The sequence below is a fragment of the Amborella trichopoda genome, chromosome 5 (genome assembly GCF_054954075.1).
Source record: "Amborella trichopoda isolate Santa Cruz 75 chromosome 5, AtrichopodaSantaCruz75HAP2 v2.0, whole genome shotgun sequence".
Classification (NCBI taxonomy): domain Eukaryota; kingdom Viridiplantae; phylum Streptophyta; class Magnoliopsida; order Amborellales; family Amborellaceae; genus Amborella; species Amborella trichopoda.
In genome coordinates, this window is record NC_142340.1 from 4,581,049 (window position 1) to 4,597,542 (window position 16,494).

Sequence of the window (16,494 nt, forward strand, 5' to 3'; positions counted from 1 at the left end):
GTGCCTGATTTGGGATTTTCAGTATGGCAGTAAATTTTTTGAATACAAAGTTCGAGGTGAAAATTTTTGATGGGTAACACTATTTTTCAGAAAGAATGATGAATAAATTTATGTGGCAAAAGATGAAGAATTTATGAAGCTATCCAATAGATGTTAGCATGGTGAGCATGATATTTTGATATCAAGGTGGAGATTGTTGGATTTGATGATATCCAAAATCACCCACATTAGAAAATCTCAGTTTATGTAGGATTGAGATTGATGTTGATAAGTTTCCTAAAGAAAATAGAAATCCAAAAGGATTAGGACTCTTGGATATATCTCTTGGTTTTAAGATATATGTAAGATATATAAGAAGTTTTCTATTTAATATAGACTCCTAATTTTATATATTTCGAATGAAAGTATAGAGAATTTGTGTGTCCTATTTAAGTAATCATATGAGAATTGTGGTTTCCTCTAAGAATAGGGGGGCATGGCCTCATATGCATAAGATTCAAGGTTTCATCTTAAAAAAAGAGAGCTTCAAATAGAGATAAACATTGTAATTGTGCCTCTTGTACACTCCTCAAGATTGAGAGGATGATTTTTTGTATAGAAGCGGTTCTATAGAGATTTTGGGTGGTTTTTTGTTTAGTTAGAGAGAAGTCAGTTTTGTGTAGCTCTCATGAGAGAAAGTCAGTTTCTAGTTGCTATTGCATCTTTATCTGGTATTGTCAATAATGGTTGCCAAAAGTAAAGAAAATGAAGAACGAGTAATTTAAAAAGGTTTGCTCGATTTCAATTTTTGTCGATATTTAGAGAGATAACTCTATATTCCAAAATCTTTAATGTAATAATGGATTTCAATTTGTCGTGCATGTGGTTGTAACACTTCTAGGGTGAACTATGTAAATCTTTGTATTCTTGTGTTATGTGTTTCATACTTTATATCTCGTGCTTTATTTGCCAAATATTAATCTACCAGATTTAGAGCTTTCGCACACAACAAGTGGTATCAAAGCCTAGTTTTGGAGTTTTCGGTATGGCAGTAAAAGTTTCGCATGCAAGGTACAAGGTGAAGAAATTTGATGGCATCACTATTTTTCAGCAAGAATGATGAATAAATTTATTTGACAAAAGATGAAAATTTATGAAGCTATCCAACAGATGTTGGCATGGTGAGCAGATGATTTTAATATCAATGTGGAGATTGTTGGATTCGGTGCTATCCAAAATCACCCATATACGAAAATCTCATATTATGTGGAATTGAGATATTCCCAAATTATGTGGGAATGAGATATTCCCTTATTGTGTGGGATTGAGATATTATCTTATTATGTGGGATTGAGATATTTTCTTATTATGTGAGATTTATATTAATAATTAATAAGTTTCCTAAATGAAATAGAAATCCAAAAAGATTAGGACTCTTAGATCTAGGCCTTCGAAGGATTTTTTTCGTCTCTAATTTTTTTTGGATGGCTTTATTATCATGAACAAAGTTAAAAAATAAAAAATGATTTTGAGTTTATAAAGGCTAAGGTCTTGAAATTCATAAAATAAATAGTCTAGATTCGTTTTTGGAGGGGATACATTTTGATCATATCTAGAGTTCAAATTGAACGTTTTTTTTCTAGGAGATTATTTATTGAGATGAAGAGAGTGTATGCGCAAATTTTGGGGTCATACCAATAGCACAAACATAGTTTTCTCAAAACGTCTGTGCATTATACTATAATACAACCGTTGCATTGGATTATTGCTCTCGTCTACTTAATATTTAGAAAACCATGTGCACCATCTTGAGCGAGAACTTGTACGTTACATCCTTGATTTCAAGGACACAGAATTCCTAAAGACCAACGGGGATACAGTCGCTGTTACACATCAAAACTATGGGTCACTATAAGGATCAACATCATCTGGTTTGATCTGTATATGCTTTACCTATCTCCACAAATGGAAAGGAGGAAAAACCGGATGAGCAAAAGTAACAAGGCAGTGGGTCGATATCAAAAAATATGTCAATTTGACCATAGAATTAATTACAAAACCAAGATACTTTTCTCCTCGTCCAATGTCTCTCTCTCTTTCTTTCTCTCTCTCCAGAGTTTAGACGACACCAATTCTCTTTTTTTCTCCTTCCCTTGATGACCAACAAGCTCTCCTCTCTAGAGAGCCGTTTAAGCTTGCTGCCTCTCCATAAAACTACCTTTCTATCTCTAGCGAGCACTGTCTCTCTCTTCATTGTTTTTAAGAAAGGGATTGGAAGTGGTAGCATCCCCACACCCAATTCTCACACCTCCAATTAACACTTTCAAAATGTAATCCTCTAATTTAAATTTATTAAAAAATACGGGTAGAGCAGATCTGTTTGACATATGCCCATGCATAATAAAATCCTCGTATCTTTTTTATGTGACCTTTTTTTTTTTTTGGGTAAGTTTGCTTTGTGACTTTTAAAATAAAAAATTTGAAGTTTGAGCTTTAATCCAAGAGTACATATCTGTGCTCCCGTGGGAGCATGTGTTGTGCATCTACTCCCTCGATCAAAACACCAGGGTAGGTTTATGTTTTTAGTCAAAACTTTTGGGAAGATGATCATTTTTAAAAGAAACATATTTGAATTTTAAATATTGTAACACTTAGATGTAGCCCTTCAAAAATTAGATGCTCCCCATTCAATCTTGAGGCATTAAAATTTTCCAATATATAGAAAGTTTATTCCAAAAAAAATTGCTCAGATTATTTGATGGGTCGTAGAGATCACATTCTCAAATTTGAGATCTAAAACTTTGCTTAAGGGAATATAAAATTTTTGCTTAAGGGAGTAAATAGATAGTATTCTCCTGCAGGACTAGGAAATCTTTTGGCGTAATTGAAAAGCGAGGGAAGATAGAGCGAGAGATAGCAAGGCCTCCCATCCCTCTCTAGGGTTGGGGTTGAGAGAGTTAATGGAAGGTAGAGAGAGATAAGGAACAAGTTAGAGAGAGATACTGTGTGCGTTCCATTGCAAAACTTTTGGCTTTCGAAGTTGAAACTTTTATGCCCTGCCCGCAAAACCGGCCGGTTCAAACCGAACTGGCTATGGCCGGTTAGGCTGGTCACAGCGTGACCACCCTAACTTAAACAAATTAAAAAAAAAGAAAAGAAATTTCTTTGTAATAGTTTTTTTAATGTTTTCTATTGTTTGAGAAAAGATTGAGAAGTATTTGATCATGAGTACTTATATTTTTCAAAATCCATTTTTTCAATACTTTTGTAATCTCGTTTGGATGTATTTTATTTAATGGAAAAAGTTTATATAAAGTTGCAACCTTAAAATGTAGAACTACGGATGCATCTCAAAAATACATTGGAAAATATTATTTGAATGTTGAAAACCCTCTAATTGAGCATCTCGACATCGGGATGTATGATTATGAAAGAAAATTGGATTTTGAGTCCCAAAAATAGTGCGTCTTACAACACATTATCTAGACCATCCATTTTTTAAATTTTCATATGTTTGTAGATCTACTTGATTTTAACCATTTTTTGAGTTTAAAATTTTATAATTAGATATAAAAATAGATTTTAAGATAATCCTAAAAATATTTTACATCAAAATAATATATTATGATCAAATTTGAATATGCGCTTTAATTGAATTGTTTAAGGTTGCAACCTTATAAAAACCACACCCTTATTTAATTATACTATAAACCTGCTTTACATATTTTTTAGAATTTATTGATTTTTTATATATATATTTTTCTAACCCTGTTTTAGCCCCACTAGGAGTCAGAGACCACCCAATTACGGCTGTTACCAAGACTGACCCTATGGCTGGATTCCGTTCCGGGTTCATGTTTTCTAACACTGCTTTTATGTTGTTTTCTAACACTGCTTTTATGTTCTATGGGGCATGGAGGGGAAGGCTTCTAATTTTTTCCCCATTTTTGAACCACCATTCATACGTTTCGATCGCTTGAACTTCTGTAGATCAAGCACACCTAGATATCAGGTGTCTAAACTCTTTGTACATTGTTTCAAAAATCGGAATTGGGCTCTAAATCACCTAGATCGTGTCTTTGAGGAGAGAGTAACTGGTCCCCTTCAAGATCGCTCTGAAACCATGATGGAATACAGAAGCCCTAGAGAGGATGGAGAGAGCAGAAGAGAACGCCTCTCTTGTATTGATTTATTCATCTCACCCACGGTTATATATATATATATATATAATGAGACATTTAGTTCAGTTGTGAAGGCACCCACTATTCGATGCATTCTGGTTCTATCATCTATGTTTAATTGGAAACTCCATCCATTTGATGTGAAAAATGCATTTCTTCATGGCGATTTGAAAGAAAAAGTGTATATGCAACAATCCAAAGGATTTGAAGATACCTCACGACCACATCATGTCTACAAATTAAAAAAGGCAATTTATAAACTCGAGCCAGCTCCTCAAGTATGGTTTGAGAACTTCAACTATCAACTTCATAGTATTGGTTATAAATAAGCAAGATTAATTACTCATTATTTTAAAAAAGATCATATTCAAGTATTATCCTCCTCCTAATTATGTGGATGACGTCATTGTTACTAGAAATGATCTTAAAAGCATTGAACATCTTAAGACATCATTGAAATTGAACTTTGAGATGAAGGATCTTGGAGAACTGAAATATTTTTTGGGTATTGAAATTCATCAATCAGATTGTGCTTAGCCAACATAAGTATATTTTTTATTTTCTCTCTAAAGCAAAGATGTTGGGAAGCAAGCCTATTTCCACCCCAGCTGAAATAAATAAGAAGTTACGGATTGAAGAAGGGGTGTTGTTACCTAATCCTTCATTGTACAAAAGTGTCGTCGGTAATCTTAAATATCTCACATTCACTCGTTTTGATATTGCTTACGCAGTGAATACAGTATGTCAATTTATGCAAGCACCCCGACAACCTCATTGGGAAGCCACTAAAAGGATTTTGAGGTATTTAAAGAGTTATATACATAATGGCTTATTTTATACTTCATCTAGTTCACCTGATCTCAAAACGTACTATGATGCAGATTGGGCAGGGTGCCTTAATGATTATAGGTCCATTACAAGATTTTGTATCTTTTTGAGAAATAGTCTCATTTCTTGAAGTAGCAAAAAGCAGGCTTCAGTATCAAAATCTAGTATTGAGTCAGAATATAGAGCAATGAGTATTATCGAGGCAGAAATTACTTGGTTTTGCATGTTTCTTAAGGAAATTGGTGTTTCCACAATTAAACCAACCATTATAGCATGTGATAATCAAAGTACTATGCGACTAGCCACAAATCCTATATTACATGGTCGTACTAAACACATGGAAGTTGATTATCACTTCATTCGAGAAAAAGTTGCATCTGGTGCTATTTTCATGACCTTTGTTCCTTCGTCCCACCAACTGGCATACATGTTACTAAAGCTCTGACAAGACTTAGACACCATGAGTCCAAATACAAACTCTCAATGCATGATGCATGCTCGGGCTATACATAAATTCCGATATACTATTTGTTCTATCGAGGGTCTTACCCTAATTGAGATAATAAGTTTCATATTTTTTCTCGCTACTTTTAAATATGTCTTTTTAGGCTTACCCCTATGTCATTTTTTAGCTCTATTACAACGTTATATAAAAAATTAAAAAAAATATCAAATCTCCTATATACTCTAAGTTGGCTAGGTGATTTTCAAATCTATAATGAAAAGGCTAAACATGTAATACAGGTCCACTATCACCCATTCTCCGGTAAAAATGTCATCGCCGAATCAAAAAAGACCGAAATCAGAAAAAGAAACGAAAAGTTAACGAAAGAAGCGGGCGGAGAAGGAGACAAGCCGTTAAACGTCGAGCATGTCGCGTGCCCGAAAAGGATCACGGGGAAGCACGCGCGCACTTCCAGGCAACCGGGGCCCACAGCTGAAACAGGAATACGTGGCTTCCTTTAAATATGACACGTGGCGATACCTGCGTGATACGGGGGAGCAGCATGCGTCTCTCAGTGTCCAACCGAGGAGACTAGCTGACCACGGGTTAATTATTAACCAGAGTCTCTGGTTATGCTCTTAACCATGGTAAGAAATTAATCGCCGATATTTCCAATTGAGCTTGCCGAGTTTTACTGGTGGTGTTTCATGGGTTCGAGTCCTGTTTCTGAATTATTTCTTTGTTTGTTATATCGAAATTAAAAGGATCCAAAAAAAATCGAAGGACGAGGTAGAGAAACGATGTTTGTGCCCTCTATCTTTATCGGTGGAACATATCTTCCATCCATAAAAATATATTGGATCGCTAGATCGGTGATTCACATCAGGTCCAAATCGGTCGGAATCAGTGAAAATATTGAAAAACAAATAAAGTAAAATAAAAATTAAAATAGGGGTTTATTCGATTGAGAATTTAGAAGGGACTTAAAAAAAACATTAGATAAGCTTTAAAGCAAAAAAAAAAAATATACATAGGGGTCCATGGGGAAACGGGTTGAGACCCATATCATCCCATAACTAGTTTAGTCTTGACAGATTTCTAACCATAAAAAAAGAAAAAAGAAAAAACAAAAGAGGCTATTTTGCTATGCAGTTCCTCATCGTTTCCGTTGTTTTTGTGGGCATGTTTGTAATTTAATGGATTTCTCCTAATTTCTTATTATTTTTAATATTTAATAGTAGCATTTTTTAGAAATTTACCAAAAATACACGCAAGAGTTGAACTACTTGCCAATTTATCCTAGGTGTAATTTGATAAAGATATTTGAAATTCGATAAAAAAAATTATGGGTGAGATGTTAATAGTTTAGATCTTAACCCTAGATTATACAGTGGATTAGAGTGAAATATCAACTAACATTTGAAAATGCAAATATAGGTTGGAATAATAATGAAGTTCAGTTCAACCTTAATCAAGCTTTCATAATCTTGGTTTGGTCGTTAGGGCACAAGGACTTCAACACAAAGTCCACTGTTGGGGGGCCTAACTAACCGACCAAATGAAATTAAAATGTAAACCAAAAACAAGTTCTTATTTATGGCTGAATCTATTTGAACTTCTCAAGAATTTTGCGTATTGGGGTTGTGTTCATTGTTTGTTCAAAGAATCCAATCCTGTCTCAAAAACAGGGGGCTTTTTGGATGACTTGAGCATGACAACAAAGTTTGCCAAACTACAAGATTTTTCTCTTTCCTTCGACAATGTTATCAATAAATCACAATAATTTTATCATAATGGTCGTGTGTTCCTTAAAATAGAAAAATCCTTCCAAACAAGGTCTCGTGTTCTTATTATTGTTATTATTATTCAAAGTTATCCGTATCTTTAATTACAAATTACTTTGGATTAACGTAAATTTACTATTGACATGGAGATCATGAATATGAAAAATAAATAAAATAAAAAACTAGAAATAATAATTATATTAAAAAAACATTTGGGCCGTTAGTTATAATTGTTTTTAGATGGACCACGTATTTGCATCCATCTATGCTTTATACTTTTGGACTGCGTATTGTAGAAATGCGGTTCAGCCCGCATAAAACAATTTTCATTTAAAAATTGCGTGAAATTTGTATGAGAAAGTAGTTCATGCGTTAGGGGACACACTTCTACAACATCACGCTAAGCATCCACATGATGTCCTATCTAAATTTTAAATCAATGATTTCAAAGTTTTATTTTCAAACCTAATGTATTTGTTCAAATTCGTAGTTGAGATTTTCATTTCTAAAAATTTTGAATCCAAGAGGACGCATTTTAATAAATGAGTCGAACGACTCATAGAAACCTTGTCCAATTTGTATTGTATGCAATTTATATGTAACTTAATATCTATTCTAGGTTGATCTTGGGTTATCTTTTTCGTTGGCCCTAATTTTGAGGATTGGGGGGTTAAGTTCGGGTTTGATATATTAAATAAGATTATTATGCACTTTTGCTCAGAGACATACCCCAGTAGAAAGATTTATCATGCAATTTTTAAGAGCCGTTGCAGCGGCGGTATCATGAATAATCTTGGTTTGTAATTTATAGATGTAGTCACATATGTGATAAACCACATAAATTCAATGTGTTATTTTATTATTATCTTCAATTGCTCCGTATTTTGATCCTTAGTCATAATTTTATCGTAATTTTTCATATTTTCATGGGGTTTTTTAACCGTTTTAACACACCGTACACTTTGCATCACAAACAACAAAATTTTAATAGAATTTTAAGGCAAGGTAGATAATGGGGTGGAGATCTTTTTTAACGAATCGGGAGCAGGAACACCTAAAATCGACTAGAATAAATAAATAAATAAGATATGGACTTTACAATAAATAAAATAAATTATTGAGGGATATTAATATATATAAAAGAAAAATAATTTGATACGGCTGCAACCTTTGAAAACCTCACCTTATAACTCATCAAAATTTACAATTTAAACATTGAAAAATCTTTACATGGATAACCTCATAAAAGTAGAGTCGTAAAAAAAAAAAAAAAATTCAAACTCTAAAAGTAATATATTGTAAAAAATGATCTAAACCATTTATTTTACCTTCAAAATAAGTATTCACATATCTATAGCATTTTAATGACATTCAAATTTTATTGTAGATGTTGGAAATAGATTTTATATTATATTTATGTTGCGAAGGTGCTTTCCGGGTGAAGATTTGAGATGAGAATTTATTTTGTTTTGTTAAAGCCCAAGCCTTATAAACTTCATCCAGTATAAAATAATGTAATAATGAAATAAACTTAGAAAAAGGAGGATACAAAAAAAGGTTATTTCAAGACAAGGAATCATGGAATCTGCGTGTTTTAGCGAGAGAAACCTGAAAAACGGATCATACAAATCTGGTGAACAGAGACGTCCCATGCTTTCCTGATATATCAATGATTAAGCTTTTCAAAATTTCAGTGAGTTTCAGTATATTTCGACGAAATTTTATCGCCCTAAACTATCCGAAAACCCACGCAAAGCATCGTCAAATTTGTCCGCTTACGTTGGCTGCTCCACACTTACCGCGAGATTTGGCGAAAATCGGTGAAAATTTGACGGTGAAATTTTTGTTTTCTACACGTGCATAAAAAACCCTTGCCAATATTTCGAAAACCGAAATTTCGGATGCGCACGTCGATCGTGTCCCTTGCGTGAGCAGGCCGAACTCGTCGCGTAAAAAGGTTTAGTTTTTTGAGGTGTGAGGTGGAATCTCGCTGCTGTTTTATTTCAGTTCGTACTCTCTCTCTCTAGAATACCATTTCTCTCTCTCTCTCTCCTCTTCTTCTTCTTGTGAGCTTTCTGGTTTTTCCTGCCTTTGGTTAGTGGCTTTTTCTGGTGTGATTTTGGCTTTGTTTTGTTGCGTTTTCAATCCTTGTGTTATGTCATAGTTTCTGTAACTCTAGCGCCTGTTTTCCGGTCTATTAATGGCTATTCCGGCGAAAATTTGTTACTTCTGATCTGGGTTTTCCTTATTTTGTAAGACTTCCGACCTGTGATGGGTTTTTCCGGCGAAGAATGATATGTTCATTTTCCCTTATGTGTCTTGTTTCTTTGCTGTGTTTTGAACTCTTTTATTGTATGTCGTTACTCTGACTGTCGTGGTCAGTTTCCGGGCCACTAAAGACTGGAGGTTTGACAGCTTCCGGTCGTTTACTGGTTTTCCGGCCAATAAGAGCAGTGGATCCTTAACCTGGGTTTAATTACTTGTTCTGTACTTCTCGACTCTGAGAAAATTTGGGTTTTCTCTCTGGTTTTTTAATCCATGAAATTCCGAGTCTGGGTTTCTTCGTTAACATGTTTGTTATGTTTTATTCTTCTCTCTCCAATCATTCTTATTTCATTTGAAAATTTTAATCCCCTCTCATCTTCTTAGGCTCTTTAAACTCGCAAGCTAGAATTTTCAGTTACTATATGTTCGCCTTTTCCTCTGATTCTGATTACCCAAGTGCATTTTCCGTTGATATTCACTGCCAACCTGAATTTTCCGGTGACCCACTTATTTTTCCGGCTGTTAAGGTAAATTGCCAACCCCCAACATGAGCGAAGAAGGAGAAATGAATCCTAATCAGAATGCACCTCCATTTCTTCAAATGATGCTAGAAAATGGCAAAATTTCTCAGAGAAATGGAGTCGAAAAGGAAGAGAGAGAAAGTTTTAGGGTTTTGGAGGAGGGGAGGCTTGGGCCCAAAACCAGGGAGACGGAGCTTCGACTGGGTCCTCCTGGTGATTACCAGGCCCTCAATTGTCCATCTCCAGTTTCCAAGAATGGCAGTTTTTGTGGAGCAAAACGTGGTTTTCAAGACACTGTAGCATCAAAACCAGCAACTAGCGAGAGAAACCAAAAGCTTTCAGGCGAAGAAGCAGGGCTACTTCGGCAACAGCCAGCTTTCTCTCTCTACCAAAAATCACTTCACCAAAAAACCCCAACTTTTCTTCTATCAAAACAGGCCTCGCCATCGACTCTAGTGAGAGAAACAGCAAGCGCAAAAATGGAAACACAAAAGAGAGATGAGAGAGAAACTGTTCTATCTGCTCCATCCAATCTCAAGAAACCAAGTATGGGGAGCTCTGAAGAGAGGTAAAATAAATTTAAATAAAAATAAGATAATAATTTCCACCTTTTTAACTATTTATGGTAACTGCAAATTTCAGGTTTTGTGGATATAAGTGGTTTAACATCAACTTAAACCCAATCTTTTACTGTTCTTCTTTCTTGGGTATGGTTTCTATAAGGTTGGTTTCTATAAGGTTGCAACCTTAGAACAATCCAATTACGGCGCACCTACAAACTTTATCATGTGATGTAATTTTGGCGTAAAAAATTTTTATTATCTCAAAACCTATTTTCATATCTTCATTATAAAATTTTAAACTTCAAAAATATTTAAAATCAAGTAGATTTATAAATATATGAAAATCTTGAAAATAGATTATTTGGATAAAGCGTTGAAAGATGCACTATTTTTAAGATTCAATCTTTTTTTTTTCAATATTCAATATTAATTCAGGGGTTTTTCAATATTAAAACAACCTTTTCCTATTGATGTTTTTGGTAGATCTTTAATTCAACTTTATACAAAGTTTTTCCTTTTTCTAATCACGGTAAATTATTGTACGCCAGTGGACTATTATTCCATGGTTTCGAGTTTGGTATTTTTTTTTTTTTTAAAGCTGCCGCGGGTCTATACTATACGTTATCTCCTCTTGCAGTAGGAAGGCTTCTTGGGAGAATTTTTTTTTAATCAAGCACTTTGTGGTATATGTGGATATATATGTTTCAATTGGTCCCAGCTTATTTTACACACTAATTGGCACCCAGTTTGGTGCAAAAAAACTCGCCCATGCCTAAAATTTTGGGATATACATTAGTATTTGGGATATACATTAGTATTATCATATGATTTTCCATGGAAAAATTTGGATGTTGAGTTCTTAAAACTCCTAAATCTTGCCCTCGAATTTGGACTTATTTTGTTTAGTGTTAATTTATTTGAATTTTTTTTTTTTTTCCTTTGATGTTGGTTGGTGGATTCTAAAACTTAGATCGTCCAAATTTGGGTACCAAAAAGCACCCCTCCCTCTAACCCGAGGGAGCAAATTGACAGTACGCTCTCGAGGGAGCAGAAAATCATTTAGCTTTTTTTTTAAGTTTACGAAGCAGTTTCTATGGAGTGTTTTAATTCATTGTGGCGAAATGACTGAACTACCCCCATGTCGCGGAACTTGACGGCATTGAAATGGCTGAAGAACTTTTCCCCAAGGACGTCTTCGTCCTGAATATTTCGAAAGGACGCAAATGGCTATAGAATTGGGCTTTATTTGTACGGGTGTTAATCGGGTACCCAAACCGGGTCTTGGTCCGGTTTCTGCTGCACCACTTGATGGGACGGGTTTAGTGTCAACCCAACCCATATTGGAGCCGAGTTTTTATCCAGCTTGGACCCTATTCGGTCGGGTTAGGGTACCCAACTTGGTATGTATAAGTATAAAATATGTACCTATATATTATAATATAAAATAAAGTTTTATTTTTAGACCCATGCTCGACCCGACTTGTTGGATCCGGTTCGAAATGACTTGACCCAACCCGAACCCTGGCCCAAGTTAGACCGGTTCCGACCCGATCCGTTGCTTTGTGCCCCATTCACTCTCAAGGACTTGCGATTTTCAAATCCTGTCGTTATCTAGACCACTTTTTTTATTTCTTTTCCACAGTTTTTTTTTTCTTTTCTTTGTCTTTTGACTTGCTGGGAATTGGAATGGTGAGTGCACAAGTGGGCACCCCCGTTTTCAAAAACTGATGTCAACTAGGATAGGTAAATTCTTATTTTGGAGCAAAAGATAAATATATTATTATTTTTTATTTTTTATAGAGAACTATCAATTAAATGATCTAACCACTTTACAAATTTGATTTACAAATTCATCGAGGAGGTCAAATGATCCTATTTAAGTTTCATTTGAATGGGTTATCTTGAAGAAATTAAAAAATAACCATATTACCCCTATAAATCACTGTCATTTCCTCTTTTCCTTTTATCTACAAATCACTACTATTTGGATTATTTGAGAATTTGATAACTTCGGCATAACAAATATGGAGAAAGTTTATATAGCACCTAAAAAATCAAGTAGAAAAAAGTTTATCTATAAATCACTACTATTTGGATTATTTGAGAATTTGATAACTTCGGCATAACAAATATGGAGAAAGTTTATATAGCACCTAAAAAATCAAGTAGAAAAAAGTGCTTAGAAGCTTGAAAACATTTCTATTGATCATCTTGACCTTGTGATGTATTTATATAAAAAAAGAAAAAGGAACCTAAAAGTAGTGCCTCTTGTGACAAGTTATCTGGATCATTTATGTTCAAGCGTTTATAGATATGTTTCATTTAAATATTTTTTATAATTTTATATTTTATGATTATGGTTAAATAATCCTAAGGGTTCTGACATGAAAACTACATCTTCTTTGTAAAATTTAGAGGTGAGCCTTGTATAATATATAGGGTGGCTACCTTATACAAACCTCACCCAACAAAGATTAGATTTTTTCATTAATAGTAAATCCTCTACCTATTTAGTGATTTATAGGGGCAATTTGGGTATTTTTTATTTTTTTCGATGAAGTATCTTGTTGAAATGAGAACTAAAAATCAGCATTTGCCTTGTTAAATAAGATCACTTGACCACCTTAACGATCATCTAAGATAGTTTACCTTATTTGTAAGTGTACTATTTAAATTAATTCCCAATTGATTTCCAATTTCCACACTAACAAAGTCCCCACATGAACTCGTTACGACGATAATCCTCTTTGAATTTTCAACAAGATGAACTTCTTACAACTATAATTCTCTTTTGAATTTTCTAGAATTAGATATGCTAGAATATGCATTCATGCATTTGTGCAACGTTTAACTACTTGGCCGAGTTATTCATACTCAGCCCCTTGCTAGCTAAGTACTTTGGTGCAACTCAGGTCCCTTGAATAATTTAAAAAAATTGTAAAGAAATGTATAAAAATTTAGGATCATCATCGCCATCCGATGCTAGTAATCTCGCTTTCTCATAAAATTTCAGGGCTGGCCGAGTGGTGGGGTGGCCTCCCATTCGCTCCTTTCGCAAGAACCTCACAAGTACTTCTTCAAAACCTCAACCACAGCCCATCAATGAGCCCATCAATGGCTCCTCTGAAAACCTTGAAAAACAAGAGGCTCCCAAGAAAGGAATGTTTGTGAAGATAAACATGGATGGAATACCAATTGGAAGGAAGGTGGATCTCAATGCGTATAGGAGCTATGAAAAGCTCTCCGGTGCAGTCGATGAACTCTTTAGAGGCCTCTTAGCAGGTTCCGGACTGCTAATCCTTTCTTTTGTAGTAAAAAATGGCTGCCCATTACAATTTTGAGCTGCTCAATATGATTGATGAAATGGGTTTTTGTTCTTCTTCTTTATTCGTTTTGGTGTTTCAGCTCAGAGTGATTCTAGTGCTTCTTCAACTCAGAGTGGAATTGGAGAAAAACTTAGAGGTTTATTGGATGGAAGTGGAGAATACACATTAGTTTATGAAGACAATGAAGGAGACAGAATGCTTGTTGGAGATGTTCCATGGGAGTAAGTTTTCTATAAATTTCAATACTGATTTCGAAGTTTCGGCATAATTCTGAACATTCTCTCTCTCAATCTTATAGTAATGCAATTATGATTTGTAAGAGAGGTCATAATAGCTCTTCTTTTTCGGAAACTTGCAGGATGTTTGTGAGCACTGTGAAGAGGCTTCGTGTTTTAAAGAGTTCCGAACTTTCTGGTTTGTGCAGTGAGTATTTCTGTTATCCCCTTCATCTCTGCATTTGAAACTTAAGCACTGATTTTTCTCCTCTCTCATTCTTAAGAGGACCAGCAATGACATGCAGGGCTGTAAATGGGCGTGGATCCAACCTTATTGAGTCCAACTTGGACACGGACCCGATCCAGACCTGGATTGGTTGGACTTGGCCCCTAACCGGGTCGGGTCTATGTCAAATGGACTGGGAGCCAATCGACCTAACCCACCAGGTCCATTTCAAGGGTCCAAATTCAGACCCAGTTCTGGTCGGCCTGATACAATTGAGACCCGTAGCGACATGGGTCTTATGTGATTGTGCCTTGTGTGAAAGAGAGATTTGAACTTTTGATAAATGACTGTTTTCTTTTCTTTATATGGGACAGCATATTGGTGAGAATATGAGTAATTGTTATTCATAAATGATGTGATGGCAGTTACAAGTGGTCGACAGGAAGCATCATCAGCAACTGAAGATTGTTTGGTAGTGAAATGAAGAAGAAGAGGCCAGCCTTCTTGTTTTATGTTTCTGAGGTAGTTACCTCTCACCTCGTTTCTTTTGGAATCCTTCTCTTTTTAGGTACTCTTGGCACACAAGGTCTCATAACTTTTGAAAATCTCTCTCTCTCTCTCTACAGGTCTCTCTCTCTATAGGTCTCTCTCTCAAAGAGTTATGGCTTGGACTTGCTGTTCTCTCTCTAGATAGTCATTTGTACTTGGACTTAGCTGTTCTCTCTTTTAGGTAAAATCTGCTAAGACAATGTCTCTCTCTCCACAAGAGTAATGGACTTGGACTTACCATTCCTGTCTATTCCTGTTCTAGTAGTTGGTTGGGCAAAGCTCTAAAGCTCTCTCTTTATACAAGAGTTATGGACATGGACTTAGCTATTCCTTTTTAAGTAGTTTGTCGGGCATACGTCTAAAACACGTACGTACTCTCTTCTCCAATGTTGTCAGATTCGTTTCGCTTCAGCCGAAGTCTTCGGATTTTCGGCCTAGACCGAAGCGAAGCAAAGCTCTAGTGCATCCCCTTTGGTCTGCTTTTGGGGCCGGTTTGGCCCACCTCGGTTTGATTCGCTGAAACACAAAAATGTCTATTACAAAGGCAATTCTGTGCTTTGGCCTGCATCGGTATGATTCGACCTCTTCAGTTGAAGCTTCGGCCCCTTCAGTCGAAGCATAGAATTGTCTTTTTTTTATTGAATTTTTTATTTTTAAATTTGTTATTATTTTTATATATTAATACATACTTTATTAACATTAATTTTTTTAAAATATTTTAAAGTCTTTCTCCGAATCTGAATCGGCCGAAGCAACTGAATTGTTTCATTTTTCCTACCAAACCAAAAAAGACTCCAAAATGAATATGGCAAAACTACTCTTCTCTCTCTGTTCATAGCTTTTTGGTCTTTGCAGGTGTATATGCGGGAGAAAATTGAACAGAAAAATTGAGAAATGGGGAAAGACGGAGTGGTGGCAAAAGAGTAGCAGGATTATGATTTTGGGTTCTTTATTGCTTTTTCCAAATAGTTTGTCTCTCTATACCTTTGGGCAAAGTTCTCCAGCGATGGGTATATGGAGTTGTGTTTAAACTTGGTGTTGTTCTTCATCTTAATATTCGGTTTTGTCTTTGTGAATATGGTGACAAAAGGAATGATGTGAGACTCGTATGGAATAATGAAGGGATGGTTGGCTTTTCCATCTGCGCTTTTTGGTATGGGGTTGATTGGGTTGGCATCCTTCCAAATTCAGTGTCTTTAATCAGTGCCTGAAATACACATATTTCTTGGATACTACTGCGTAGATCATCATGGCGATATAATACATTGACGTTACTGACATTTTATACCCCGAACCCGGACTCAACCCAAAACAACAAAAATAATGCTAAAATATTTCTAAATATTTTGTTAAATCTATACAAATATTATTATTAAAATATATAGTATATTAATTTAAATATTATGTATTAAGTACTATTTAAATACTAACACTATCAGTTCGGGTCTACATGGATCAAGATCTAGACTAGAATAGTGTTTGGGTCTAAATCTTGGACTTGGAGTCAACCCGATGGGTTCAATTTTTGGACCCAGACCCAGAACCAAGTCAAGTCCGGGTCCATTGCCACCCCTAGATCTTGTAAGCCCATTTGCTTGATAAGGTTATAATT

At 35.1% G+C, this 16,494-nt stretch overlaps 1 protein-coding gene across 6 annotated transcripts; it reads left to right on the forward strand.

Annotated features, from left to right (window-relative positions):
* The first annotated feature begins 9,198 nt into the window (after nt 1–9,198).
* On the forward strand, nt 9,199–16,020 carry LOC18443450 (uncharacterized). 6 transcript variants are annotated; one of them, XR_016055704.1, is made up of 7 exons: nt 9,199–10,571; nt 13,580–13,848; nt 13,972–14,113; nt 14,251–14,315; nt 14,413–14,855; nt 14,960–15,063; nt 15,738–16,020. XR_016055704.1 is itself a non-coding variant. In XM_006853639.4 (6 exons), exons 1-5 carry the CDS (start codon nt 10,030–10,032, stop codon nt 14,815–14,817), a joined length of 1,077 nt encoding a protein of 358 aa, XP_006853701.1. In that variant the 5' UTR covers nt 9,199–10,029; the 3' UTR covers nt 14,818–14,855; nt 15,738–16,020. The 6 variants fall into 6 exon arrangements, 1 of the variants encoding a protein (XP_006853701.1); XR_016055701.1 differs by having other exon boundaries at nt 14,759–14,855; nt 14,960–15,249; XR_002282463.2 differs by having other exon boundaries at nt 14,759–14,855.
* The last annotated feature ends 474 nt before the right edge of the window (nt 16,021–16,494 follow it).